Source organism: Macrobrachium rosenbergii, chromosome 11, assembly GCF_040412425.1.
Source record: "Macrobrachium rosenbergii isolate ZJJX-2024 chromosome 11, ASM4041242v1, whole genome shotgun sequence".
NCBI classification, from domain to species: domain Eukaryota; kingdom Metazoa; phylum Arthropoda; class Malacostraca; order Decapoda; family Palaemonidae; genus Macrobrachium; species Macrobrachium rosenbergii.
In genome coordinates, this window is record NC_089751.1 from 38,601,830 (window position 1) to 38,615,324 (window position 13,495).

General features: G+C 37.3%; 1 protein-coding gene across 2 annotated transcripts in view; it reads right to left on the reverse strand.

Annotated features, from left to right (window-relative positions):
• Positions 1–9,808: 9,808 nt before the first annotated feature.
• The window catches only part of LOC136843337 (protein Wnt-2b-A-like), a 93,078-nt gene continuing 89,391 nt past the window's right edge, over positions 9,809–13,495 (reverse strand). Inside the window, exons 6-7 of one of the 2 annotated variants that reach the window (XM_067111626.1) lie at positions 12,635–12,899; positions 9,809–11,962 (exon numbers count right to left, since the gene is read on the reverse strand). In XM_067111626.1, coding sequence (XP_066967727.1) covers positions 11,742–11,962; positions 12,635–12,899 — 486 coding nt within the window. In that variant the 3' untranslated portion in view covers positions 9,809–11,741. The remainder of the gene's footprint in view (positions 11,963–12,634; positions 12,900–13,495) is intronic. The other variant, XM_067111627.1, reaches the window with a different exon arrangement.

Sequence of the window (13,495 nt, forward strand, 5' to 3'; positions counted from 1 at the left end):
TACAAGGTCACCTTAGTGTGTGTATGTGTATGTGAGTGTGTGTGTGTGTGTGTGACGAATCATTTGTTCTTTTTCACATAACCTTAGTATTATCTTCTTAGAGGATTAGCTACTGATCCTTACATCTACATAAATTTCGACCTCTCTCTCTCTCTCTCTCTCTCTCTCTCTCTCTCTCTCTCTCTCTCTCTCTCTCTCTGGCAGCATGTCTGTATGCTTACTTCAGCATCTCATACTTGTCAAAGGTTATATCATAAACTCCAATAACCATATCTTCTCATTCCTTAACACATTTCTCAGTGCATCCGGGTGTCTGTTGGGCAGGTAAGATAAGCAAATTCCCTTTCCTTGCCGATACCGTACAGATAAAATTTGTTATCTAAATTTTATATATATATATATATATATATATATATATATATATATATATATATATATATATATATATATATATATATAGATAGATAGATAGATATAAATTGATGATTCAGGGACGATTCATGAACTGTAAAACGTTGTTTAACTAAAAAACTTTGTTTAACTTTGATTAATATTTAAAAAAGAAAATTTACATAACGCTTCATATAAATCTTACGTAGAAGCTTTTTGTATGGTGCGTTGGCATCCTTTGAGAATGCATTTGTTGAAACTGCTTGTCGGATTGTATGTAATATTTTCAATTTTTTTTTATTTTCTTCAGGGCATGAACTCAGCTAAAGTTCACCAAATGAGTGAAGTCGTTTGACAGAGTTTCATTCGATGACTTACTTATTTTCTTATGCAGTTTTTTCGGCTAATCTCTTCTGGAATATTGGAACGGAAAATCGAGTGTGTAATAGCTTCCTTCAGATTTCAGAAGAAATAATCATTCACAGGGATTTCGAATCAGAATCTGGCCCACAATATCCGTAGAATTTTGGAAAATTCATTTTGTATTATATTGTTTTATTAAGTTCCCTTCAGATTGCAGATGAAACAATCATTCACAGGGACTTCGAATCAGAATCTGGCTCACAATATCCGTAGAATTTTAGACGTCCCTCTTATGAAAAGCTCGATTTGCCATTTACATTTAACTACAAGTATGTGATGATCTAAAACTAATCCTCAAAAATTATTCTTCAAATAGAGCATCTTCTCAGAGAGCTGGAATAGAATGAAATGTAAAAATTGTTAAGTAATATATTCTTGGGAAGGGTAACTTAAATTTTACATCAACTACAGGCCTGCAGATTTCTCAGACGCCTTCAAGTAAATCCCAAGGTATTCATTTTCACTTCTAATATTGCTCTTGTCAGTTTTACTGTGCTAAAGTCGGGAAGTTGTCTGTTAAAGGTGTACGACTGGAAGGAGTTTTAAAAACTTGATTTCAGGGAGCTGAATGACCTCGGAGTTTTTAAGCATAATCAAGATCATTGTCTTGGAACTATTATCTCTCTCTCTCTCTCTCTCTCTCTCTCTCTCTCTCTCTCTCTCTCTCTCTCTCTCTCAGGCAGGAACTTTTTCTAATATACATGAGGTTAATAATTTATTTATCAACCAGCAAAAATCTAAGTTTTTATCTTTTAAATATCGACATACGGTTACCCAAAGCATTTTTTATATTACATAAAAACGTATGCACATGACGGAAATATGTTATCCAAAAAATTAGGCACATATCTGGATCAAATGCTTTTGTCTGACTGGTTTTCTTCAGATGAACGGCCCCTGAAAGGATGATCCTTAGAGAATTTCAGGTGGCTTATCGCATCGCTGGTATTGGGTGCTTTAGGGATGTTACTTTGGCCATCTTAATTTAATCTTACACACGTAAGTACTAGTTTGGATGGAAACTATTAAAAAACATATCGGAATGTGGGGTTTGTCTGCTTAATCCGTAAATCATACACTTGTATGTAGGTATCACATAACGTCAACGTTAAAAAAAATAAAAATAAGTAAATAAATAAACAAGTCAAAACAATTTTGTAAGATACAATTGAACTGTGAGGAAGGCTGTCCCTTGAATCCAATATTTACAACCTCGTTGAATCTTCTACGAAGACCCTCTGTCCTCTCTAGCATCACAGGAGTTACTTGGAATCGATGCATATTGCCAAAGGAGAGGTTCTCATTTCTCTATGTGACTCTCGAGAATAAGTTACACTGGTAATTAACTAAAACTGCTTTCACGGCAGTTCTCTTTACATAAGCGAATGCAAATTTTCCTGTATCATTAAGACCTTTATGAAGAGTAGCTAACAGTCGAACAGGATGTTGATTTCTGGAACAAGAAGATAGCAGTATTCCAGAATTGGAATATTTACGTTTCTGACATAGATTATTACGAAAAGGTGTGACACAGCAGCACTTGCGGATCCAGAAAAATTTCATGGGGCAGCCACCAATTTTCATATTATACACGCACACACACACACACACACACACACACACACACACACACACACACACACACATATATATATATATATATATATATATATATATATATATATATATATATATATATATATATATATATATACATATTTCTTCAATAGATTTTTAATTTTTTTCCCATTTTAAAATTTATTTGTGTTATTCATGGGGGAAGGGGGGGAACGTGCCCAGGTGCCCCCTCCCCTCCCCGGACCCGTTAGTGCACAGTAGAACATGTAAATATAACAAGAACAGAACACACTATCACAATGTTCAGGTTAGCATCGTTTATGGTTATTGTAAATTTGCTGATTGTCCTGTATTTGGATTAAATAAGTCTCAGTAATGTATGAGCAGTTTGTAACGAAGCATCTTTTCTTTGGAAGATGAATATTTACCCTAGACTTTTACAGTCGGCTTTGTCAAAAATCTGCCAATATTTTTGCAAAGAAAGCAGAAACTTCGGATACTGCCGGAATTCATTTCGGCCAAGATAAAGAACGAAGCAAATGAATAGCCGTGTTATTGAATTCTCTTCCAATCTAAATGACTCTAGAAGCCCTTTAGGAGCCAGGAAAATACTGAAGAAAGTTGATTTTGTAGCGCAAGAAGGTTTTTAGCAGTTTACTTTAGTGTGTCTGGTACAGAGACTGTTGGTTCATTGCCAGATTTAGCCTTTGCCCTTTAGAGATCGGTAACAATTACGCTACAGTGATGGAATAAAGTAACGATGCAATTCTGGAAAGGAAAAAGTGGATTTGGTTTTCATGGCACGATAATTGAACTTACTAAGTTATCGGAGCTTTGAGCCTTTGACTTTCTGAGTAGCTGGGTATGTCAGAACGGTAAGCACTACGACCAGAATTGAAGTCTAGCCTCAATTGGAGATTGCTTTAAAATTACACAGCACAGGGGTTTATTATCTTTGTTCGTGGCCAAAGGTGCTCTCCAGAAAGATTGGCTTTGCAGTATAGAAAAGAATATTTATATGTTGGTGAATGAAACCTAGAATAACGTTAGTTGGTCATCGAGGGAAAATGAAAATGGATAATTAATGAAAAGGAAGGTGATATTGAGCATAAACCTTCGTAACGAGCTCGTGAGAGAGAGAGAGAGAGAGAGAGAGAGAGAGAGAGAGAGAGAGAGAGAGAGAGGGGGCGGGGAGATTTATTCTTCAGGTATTTTGCCTTTTATGCTAGAACTTTGGCTTTGATATGATTTTGGCCATATTTTTCACACATTTTGAAATGATACACTGATAGCGGTCTTTGGTCGTTCATCTGGTCATAAATTTAATTCTCATATATAGGTGAATATATTCGACATAAAAATCAAATAAAAATGAAATTATAAACAAACGATATCTGACAGTTGGAAATGCCATTCAAGTGGTTACCATATTACGCCCATACAAAAACCACACAGACATCGCCCACAGCCTCCATACCAGAGGAACTCCCAGGCAATGATCTAAAACAACCAGAAATGACACGAACATTCATTTAAGTCGCGGAGAAGATCAACAGAAATTACGAAGCAGAATCAATAATGGGACACAGGCATGGTTATGCCACTAATAAAGTATCGGTAAGTATCGGGTATACAGACGTACTCGGTATGAATTATGACCGGTAATATATCATTGCGGGTAGATTGGAGGGCGCGATACGGGTTCCAGCCGGGTGAGTAAGCGACATCCACAAAGTAATCAATAACTGATAAGGAGATCTGATGTACGGAAAGTAAGAAGTATGAGTTTTTTCTTTTCAGCTTGAGGGTAGGCAAGAGTTTTCCTTTATAAAGGATTCTTTTTTTTCTCTCTCTCTGCCAGGACAGAGGTGACAAAGGGACGTATAGCATCACTTAGGGTGGGACAGAAAAATAGTCAGTTGTCCGGGTAACGGTGGAACTATGGTTTAGAGAGAGAGAGAGAGATAGAGAGAGAGAGAGAGAGAGAGAGAGAGAGAGAGAAAGAGAGAGAGATTATAAAAAGGGCGGGCAGACCCTATTACCTTGTAATGATAGTTACTTGAGGTTTTTCTTTTTCCTAAAGGTCGCAGATTAACAGGTTTTAGGTGATTTGTCATCTGCCAATGAAAACTCGACAGCAAACATTGAAAAGATCTAGAAATTCTAAATCAGTTTCCAGATACAGCAAGAGAGAGAGAGAGAGAGAGAGAGAGAGAGAGAGAGAGAGAGAGAGCAAAAATGATCTATGAGAGCAGACTGAGTCGCGCTCGAATGATGCATGTGACTGGATCACGCCGAAATTACACGCACTGTGTTTTCTTTCCTTTGTTTTTATCGTCGGGTTAAAGATGGCAATCGCATTAAACCCAGCCATTACTTGACTAATATCAGGAGTAATTGATCAGTCGTTGCCAGTGACTCCAGACCTATTAATTACAGGGACCACAGAGTCATTTCTCCGCCATAGTGGAGAGAAACAGGGGTTGTGATGCTGTGTTACTCCGCTTTCCGTACAACAGTGTCTGTCGATAATTGGAAATGATGCAAATATATAGTTTGATTTTGTTTTAAAGGTCAGTTGCTGCTTTGGCCTATTTATTAAATATTTAGCTCATCAAGACATGCTTTGAGATGCTTTCACGTAAGAAATGTCCATCAGGGATATTCTTCTTCACAGTATAGCTGACAATTTGCAGAAACAGATAGAGACAGATCTTCATTAGGTTAATTAACCATACAGAGAAAAAGAGAGCAAGAAAGGTCGAACTTTCATGATGTTTATCAACAACTTCAGCACAGAGAGAGAGAGAGAGAGAGAGAGAGAGAGAGAGAGAGAGAGAGAGAGAGAGAGAGAGAGTCCTTCCTTTTCATAATATTCACTAAGTTCAGCTCATACGAACCTCTGCGCACAGAATCAAATGCACACTCACACACACAGAGAGAGAGAGAGAGAGAGAGAGAGAGAGAGAGAGAGAGAGAGAGACTGCTCTTCATTAGATGCGCCGACAACTTGAATAGCGAAGGCCAGGAGAGAGCAAATGAGCATCACAGCAAAATTGAAAGGTTCATGGCCCCAGAGCCGACTTCTCTTTCACATGTAATGCGAAAGACAGAGTGGGCGCCTTCTCTCCTACGTTGTTCCTAAAATCTGAGGCAGAGGCCATCCTACCGTGGGAGGGGGCGGGGGGACTTCAAGAAATCACTGATCGCTAACTGCAGCCTTTACCTGTCTAGCGATGACTCAGCTTCCAGTAACGTTCTATTAATTCGCAAATGCTTCAGCGAGGGCTGAGATAAGATAGGGTTCGACGGTTCAGATAAGCGGAGACTTATGGTGACCAGACCAGAGTGGTTCAGCTCAGAGGGGAGACCCTCGTGTTACTGTTTCTTCTTCTGTCTCTTTTTTTGGACCTGAATACGATGGGATTCATTTCTGGAAACCTAAACATAATTCTGTTCACGTCTAAGGTCGTTTGTTGTGCTTCGTATGTTGAAATCATTTATGTATTATTATTATTATTATTATTATTATTATTATTATTATTATTATTATTATTATTATTATTATTATTATTATTATGTTCAAAAGATGAACCTTATTCATAAGGAACAAGCCCAAAGGGGTTATGGACTCGAAATTAAAGCTTCCAGAGATTATGGTGTTCATTAGAAAGGAGTAACAGAAGATAATGGGAAATACAAAAAGAAAGAAGAGATCGTGCATTACAAGGGAAAAAATAAATTAACAAATTAATAAATAGATACAAATGTAAAATGTAAATAAATTATCATTTATTATTATGTATGATAACCAACTGAATTCTTAAGATAGTGCTACATTCCCAGTCAGTTTCACAGAGGGTTTATATCTAGATTATAAAACCTTCAAATGGATTTTAATACGCTTCATAAACCTTTTGATTTATTGATTTGTAATGTTAACTTCACATTCACAATTATCAAGGTGTCTCCGACATTCTCAGAAGATCGAGGAAGTCCCCAACATCAATACAGACCGTCTTTAACAAAAACAAAACACTTCGCTAGTTTGCTTACCAGTTTCCATTACAATAGATCTACGATAAATTACAAAAAAATATATCCTTTCGATGGGGCCTGATCACATATACCTGCACGCTTTTCGTGCTATAAATACTTGCCTAGAACCAGGCAGGTGACAAGGCATTTCACCCGAAAGGTATGAATTAAAAAGAGAAATTGTGGCTAACTTACATTTCTAAAAATAAAATCTTTCATTTCCAGACTATGATATTCTCTATCCAGGCTAGAATACTCAGATGCATGTAGCAATATTGTCCCTATTGGGATAGTTAATTGACAGTTATTTCCACACGCATACTTAAGGGATAAACATTTATGAAAATTCTTGAGTTCTTACTCCTCTTTGTTGTCATATCTTTTGTTTAATTTTTAAGCATGAAACCAAATCAGCATCATCATTAGAGGCACTCCTCCGGGGATTCCGGAGGAGAACAGTGTCCCCTGTCAAGCTTCACTTGGGGAACCTAGAGGACACCATTGTCCAAATAGGTCACTTCCCTGGCTTAACTGAGGGGACCTTCGTTAGGTCCTCCCTCAGAAGCCAGGGCGAACCTCACGGTTTGGGTAAGTGATGACGTACTTTTATATCATCTAAATCCTAAAGAGTTATTTGTTTGTTGCTGGAGACAAGGATATATGAAAGAAGACACGAACGGTTGATACCTTTATTCTTATTTAAGTACATTGCTGGTGTACACAACATAATTATTTCTAAGCATTACCACATATTACACACACAAAACTATTCTCTTATGTACAGTGTACAATAAATGCCTAGTTGAACAGGGCGCGCAGTAGTGCAAGGGGATTTCAATTGCACAAATTCTCTACTCTCTCTCTCTCTCTCTCTCTTTCTCAATAACTGCTGGCCATTACAAAATGTAATTAACTCCGGGAATCTGTGGATATTTTTTCTAGTTGAAATATGTATCTATGTCAACTTTTGTATGGAAAATGTGTGGCATTTTTTGAAGGCCAGACTTGCATACGTATACAGGGGCTCACATAATGCTTATTAAAATAATAGAGTTTCTCAAATTGCTTGATTGGGCAACCTGAGAAGAATAAGAGTAAGGAAAAAAGAACAAGGATAAGAATAAAGTTCTTGAGACAAGCGAAAATAATTAAGAAAGCTATTGCAGCTCCCCTGCATGGCTGACGCGCCTCGCCCAACTAAGGCGTTAATATGAAATTGACTAGTTTTTACCACATGACGAAGCTATATTGCAATTACTTTTTTATTACTATTATTTTCGTCCTACTGGAATACCTTGTTATGAATCTTGCTTGCTGCTCAAAGGAAGAAGAACAGACATTTTTGATATGTTAGTGCAAAAGTTTTTTGGAGGGATTGTTAATAAAAAACAAAATAGTCTTTCAAAAATCTAAAAGGTCTTTCAGGATGATGGCCTTAAGCGGCCATAAAATAGCAAGTGGGTCTTTCTCGCTCTCTCTACTCCTTCGCTTCTTCTCTTATATTCTTTTTCTTTCACCTGACCGGGCAATTGGCTCTTTCCTATTCTATCATCAAAAAAGGAGGACATTATTGATGTGATAGACCTTTAGTAGGAAACAAACAAGCAGATGACTTTACATAGATATGAACAATCACGAAATCCTATTTTTGGAACTGAATTTAGAGCACCATTTTGATGTAGAAATCATGGTACTGAAATGTCTTAAACAAAAAGATCTTTGCAACAGCATCTATAACCCCTTATCATACACAATTTGAATATGCGCCATTAAACGATTTCACTAAAATTTGAATTCCTGAAAGGTGCAAAGATGTAGATTTTTTAGGTACCCTGTAACATCAGGTTACTGGGGATGTGTTAGGGACCATTAAATTGCACAAAAACGTAGGTTACATTAGAATTTTAACTTCTAATCATTCAGAGACCATTACTCTGTACAGACAGATTCTAAAGCAAAGTTAGAACTAAACTGAGCAATGCTGAAAGGGTGAGGGAATCATAATTTCGATTTCATTTTTTATGTCTTTGGAGTCAAACAAGTGAGTCAGGCCTGGGAAGAACTTTGGCTATTCCAAGCGGGAAGTACGACTTGACTAATGGATAAAGAAAGGTGACTTTCGCAATAGTGGCTTCTCTCCGAAGCAGGATTCGACTATAGCTTTCGTCATATGCGGACCTTTATTCTCCTTTACAGACTAACAAAGATAAGACTTTTACAAACGACACCTTAATCTCTGTGAAGTCTACACATATTCAATAAAAAGGCTTGAATCTGCTAAAACAGTAATGCGTAAGTAGATTCACAAAAGACCTTTTATCGTAAGCTATGTTGCACAAGAACTTTTTACACTTTTTTTTAAAGGGGGAATACAGCGAATATGTACAAGCTAGAAGGGCAACACAAAATGCAGAAGGATTTTCCTTTTCTGTTTCGATAGACCCGGGTTTTGATGTACTGTGATTTTTATTTCTAAAAGTTAGTGGACATTCGGCTACTACAGTTGCTTGGCGTTTCCTCTAAATCCACTATTTTTTCTGTTCTTTTTCTTGGAGACCTTCCATATAAATGCAAATTACACAGTTGTGAGAGACCCAGAGATTTATTTACCTGCTGCATTTAAAATTTCTTTGATCTTGTCATTTGTTTATCAGTCATTCGCGACCCTTAGTCTAACTCTTCATCATCCCTCCCTCCTGCAGTTTATTATATAGGAGTCGTTTAACACAGACGGCGGAATTCATAAAAATCTCACTCATTACTTTTCTTAATTTAATGGACATTACAACCCACCTACGTTTTTCTTTTTTTTATTCTGTGGTTCAAATGTATACCTTTTTTTGTCTTTTTTACGCTTTGTGCATGTGTGGATAACAGGAAAAGGAGGCTTTGCGTTCTATGTATTTCATTTATTAGGAAAAGTTGTGAATATATATAAAAAGCAGGAGACCATAATCGGTCCTACGTCACTGGACTATTTTGCTGCCGTCACAGTAAGGTGGAATCGTTCCCTCGATATCACCTATGCATTTCTGCTCTTAATTCTGATATACTGTAGGCTACATCATACGTTTCACAGAGACAATTTTTCTCTCCTCGTTTTACTGTATATATATATATATATATATATATATATATATATATATATATATATATATATATATATATATATATATATATATATATATATATAAGTTTATGTCCGTATAAAAACAAATATACAGCATATATTGCAATAATACTTCTGTTTATGTTTCCCTGCAACCATTATTATTAAGCAAACCCTACTAGTTTCCTGGAGTTTCAAAAATTAAACCAGTAGTAAACATTCTATTGGAGAATCATTGCTACAGACATATCCTCCAGAAATGGAATGATCTTTTTTCTTTTTTTTTTATTTGGGTTTGTAAGTCTGTGACCATCGGTTTCCGAGAGAGAGAAAAAAAAATTATTGCTTCACTTCAGATTGATGTTTAGCAGGACCCTGATATTTACAGATCTTTGTTGAGTGTACCTGTGTATTTCTGAAAGAAGCGGAACGAATCGTCTGAACGATAAATCAAAAGCATTCAGCTTTATCGTCTGCCAGTGACAAAAGAAAAACGCCACAGCCGCGCACACCCTCCCATTAGAAGCTCCCTGTGATTAGACTCTTCCGACGCAGATGGTTTTCATCATTCATAAAGACTTGCCCACAAACAGGCAAACAAACGCAGACCTCTCAGTTTACTGGAATGTTGCATCCATCTTCTTTATTTGTTGGGAATTTATTTGTCTCCTCTCAGCAAAATATTTCATGGCGTCCTCATTCCATTGTAAACTGCTTCCTTCTCTTCCCTTCCACAATCTCCGTCTCTTCTCTTCTCTATCTATCCCCTCCCCTCTTCTATCCCCGAAAAAAAATGAGCAATATAAACAGTACCGCCAGTTAATCTTCTTAAACCGCCTCTTTATGCATCTTGGGGGGCTCTGAGCTCTTGTTAAGCCTGTGAGCGTGTGTGGCGGGGAGGAGATCCTGTAGCGTAAATAACACTGACAGGAGGCGCTGTTTAGGATAATTATAAGTCGATTAGAAATGCTCCATTCTCTTTGTCGAGAGTCTTAGTCCACGAAACATCTTGAATTACTAAAGAGTAGGAAAAGTGTGTTCGTATATTCATGCCCATGGATGGGTTTGCCGAGGCTTTTCATATTCTTGTGAATTAGCCATTAGGAACATCTGAAGTTATGGCAAATTTTATATTATATCTGTGTTGGTTAGCAGCATATCAATATTTATTTTTCTGTTAGTTAGTTTACATTATCTTTTATGTGCTGGAAGACATTTGTTGATAAGAAAAACATCAGCAGTAGTTAAAATTTTTAATTTTAGGGTACAGCCTTCCTTAACACTGAACCGACAAAGGATTAGCGCGTAAGTTTCTTTTTGATACATAATCACGGAGTTTCCGCATTAAGCAGGTCATCCGTCCAAAGGGTTTAGAGAACGCATTCTCATGAATAAAATCGCCTTCTTCGGAAGCATGACACAGTGCAGATTTGAATGTCATTCTTCTTCTAGATACTGAGGCCTTTTATGCGATAATAGCAATTATTTCCGTAGGGTGTTTTACCTAAACTAAATCTTGATCACAGTTTTTTTTTTTTAATTCGCATGGAAACCGCAGTGTCTAAAAATGACATTTTTGTTCATTTGGAGAATCAGTAGATTTTCAGGACTGAGGCCCACACATAAGCCAGTTCTCAAATATAGGCCTATTCATAGATTACATCTTACCTACATTATTTAAACTTGTACCGTCTATATGGCCTGTCTTAGACATATAATTAAAAACAGGCCATATAGTCTTTTCAGGTGGGTCTGAATTCTGACTTTGAACCGAAATTGACGGTTTTGTCACTTTTTGTGCAAGGGCGTTGAATGTTTTTATCAGTATTATATGTGGCAGTCTTTTATGGCTAAAGACTGATTGCATGTAAATTTAAGAGTATTCCACTAGCTCTCCTTCGAAAATACTTAAAAATAAAAGTTTTTCTGTCTCTCAAACAGGAGTACAGTCGATGAATCGCTGTCACTTTTCATTCAGTTAAATCATTCTGCATTCATCCGGTTAAGCTTATATATCAGTCTTCTGCTAAATTTTTCTGGGTCTTTTTATCTTATGTAACTTTCCTAATTTGTGGATAATACCTTCATTCTCTTTCTTAGTCTCCTATCTAATTTTTGAACATTTATTACATCGTTTTTTTATCTAGTGTAATTCCAGGGTCATCGTTTCATTAACAAGCAACGTTATTTTCCCTCACCCAGGTCAGTGATCTTTCGACGCGGTCTCAGACTTGCAGAAGTGAAGGTCTCTCCAGGTCTCGCAGGTCTTGCAGTCGACGAAGCAACACCACTTGAACTTGCATTCGCACTTAGTGGTGATGAGCCTCCGGCGGGTGTCGTAACCTCTGCCACAACATAAAGTTTCACAGCTGTCCGATCCAGAAGACGTTAGGTTACACTGGCGCCCTCCGGTGCCTGTAAAGCCTACGGTTTGGTGAAGGAAGAGGAAGAGATTAATTTTACCCGACTGTTTGTGTGTATGATACACTGGCGCCACTGCATGCGAGATCAACGAAAAGAAGTAATGGTAATATTGCTGTAATGACAAAGAGCATAAATCAGTCATGAGGAATGTTGCCTAAGAAAATTCCCTGAAAAGGAAACTTATTCCTCTTTCACAATTGGAGAAGAGATAATCAGACATGTATTTTCAAATATTACTCCCGTTACCGAAAAATTTAAAATATGTTTTATATAACTATTAAAAATATTCCCTGATAGATGTATGCATAACAGTACAGACTGGGCAAAACATTTTCTAACTTTGAGTTTTGAACTGGTTTTGTCTATACCCCCAGAAAGGAAAATTATTTAGACATCCATCTTAATTAACACTTTATAGATCAGCTGTAATATCAGTCAAAAGGTTCTGAAACCATTCTGTTTAGCAGACATAACAAATCACTGAATCTCTGCTGAGGCAAAACTGCGGTGTTCATGTTAGCTGTGACGAACATAAAAGCACTTTATTTGAAGTTAGGATATGATATTCATCATGCGCAAAGAAAGACTTCGATACATCATTAATAAAAGATTTCTGCTTTTCTAGGGAATAAGATAAGATTCCCAGAAAATTGAACCAGACATCCGCTTTACCTGAGGCAACATCGGCGTCACAGTAATCAGGAGACTGCTCCAGATAAACGAGGTCCTTCTTGCGAGGAGGTCGGTGTTCCCCTCGCGCAGGGTAGAGCCCCTCCCCCTTGGGGCTGACGCTGACCTCTATTGCCTTATCGTATTTCGACTTGAGCCACCGCGCCGTTGCCCCGAAGGAGGCCATCGTCTGCCAGCAGGTCCTCACCGTACAAGCTCCCGAGACGCCGTGACACTTGCACTCGAGGCGCATCTGTTTTCGGACGCCCTGGAGGAAGGATATTGGATGTAAAGAAGAAGAAGAAGAATGATAGAATGTTGGTTTCACTCGGGGAATTGTCATAGCTAAGGAAAATGAGACTAAATTTGGCGCTGTGATTTATTTAACGAGTATTGTTAGCGAAAGAATAGGACAATGATTAACATTAATTAAAATATACTCATAGTAGCATAGGTCTTGAAATGGAGAAACAAATCGATAGTTAGGTATGGGTTTATAAATTTAAATATACAGTATTTACACATACATAACTGTGGATTTGTTTCTCCAATGATTAACATGTGAAATACGTATGTGTATAAAATAACCTAGAGCAAAGATTTATTAAAAAAATCGACATCAGAATTCTGGGAAATTCTCAGGGCACGCTAAGCATGCTGCACTTGCTTTGCTTTCATTGTATAGCATACTAAGATACACTTTACCTAAAACATTAAAAACTATCGTGGCACATACTTGGGTACAGTGCATCACTCAAATGCGTTGAAATAAACTTGCAAAACGTAACCTAAACATAGGTGCAACACAGTGCAATATAAGTTTATCATGAAGCGCGTAAGTTAGCAGTGAGTGGGGCTAACTCC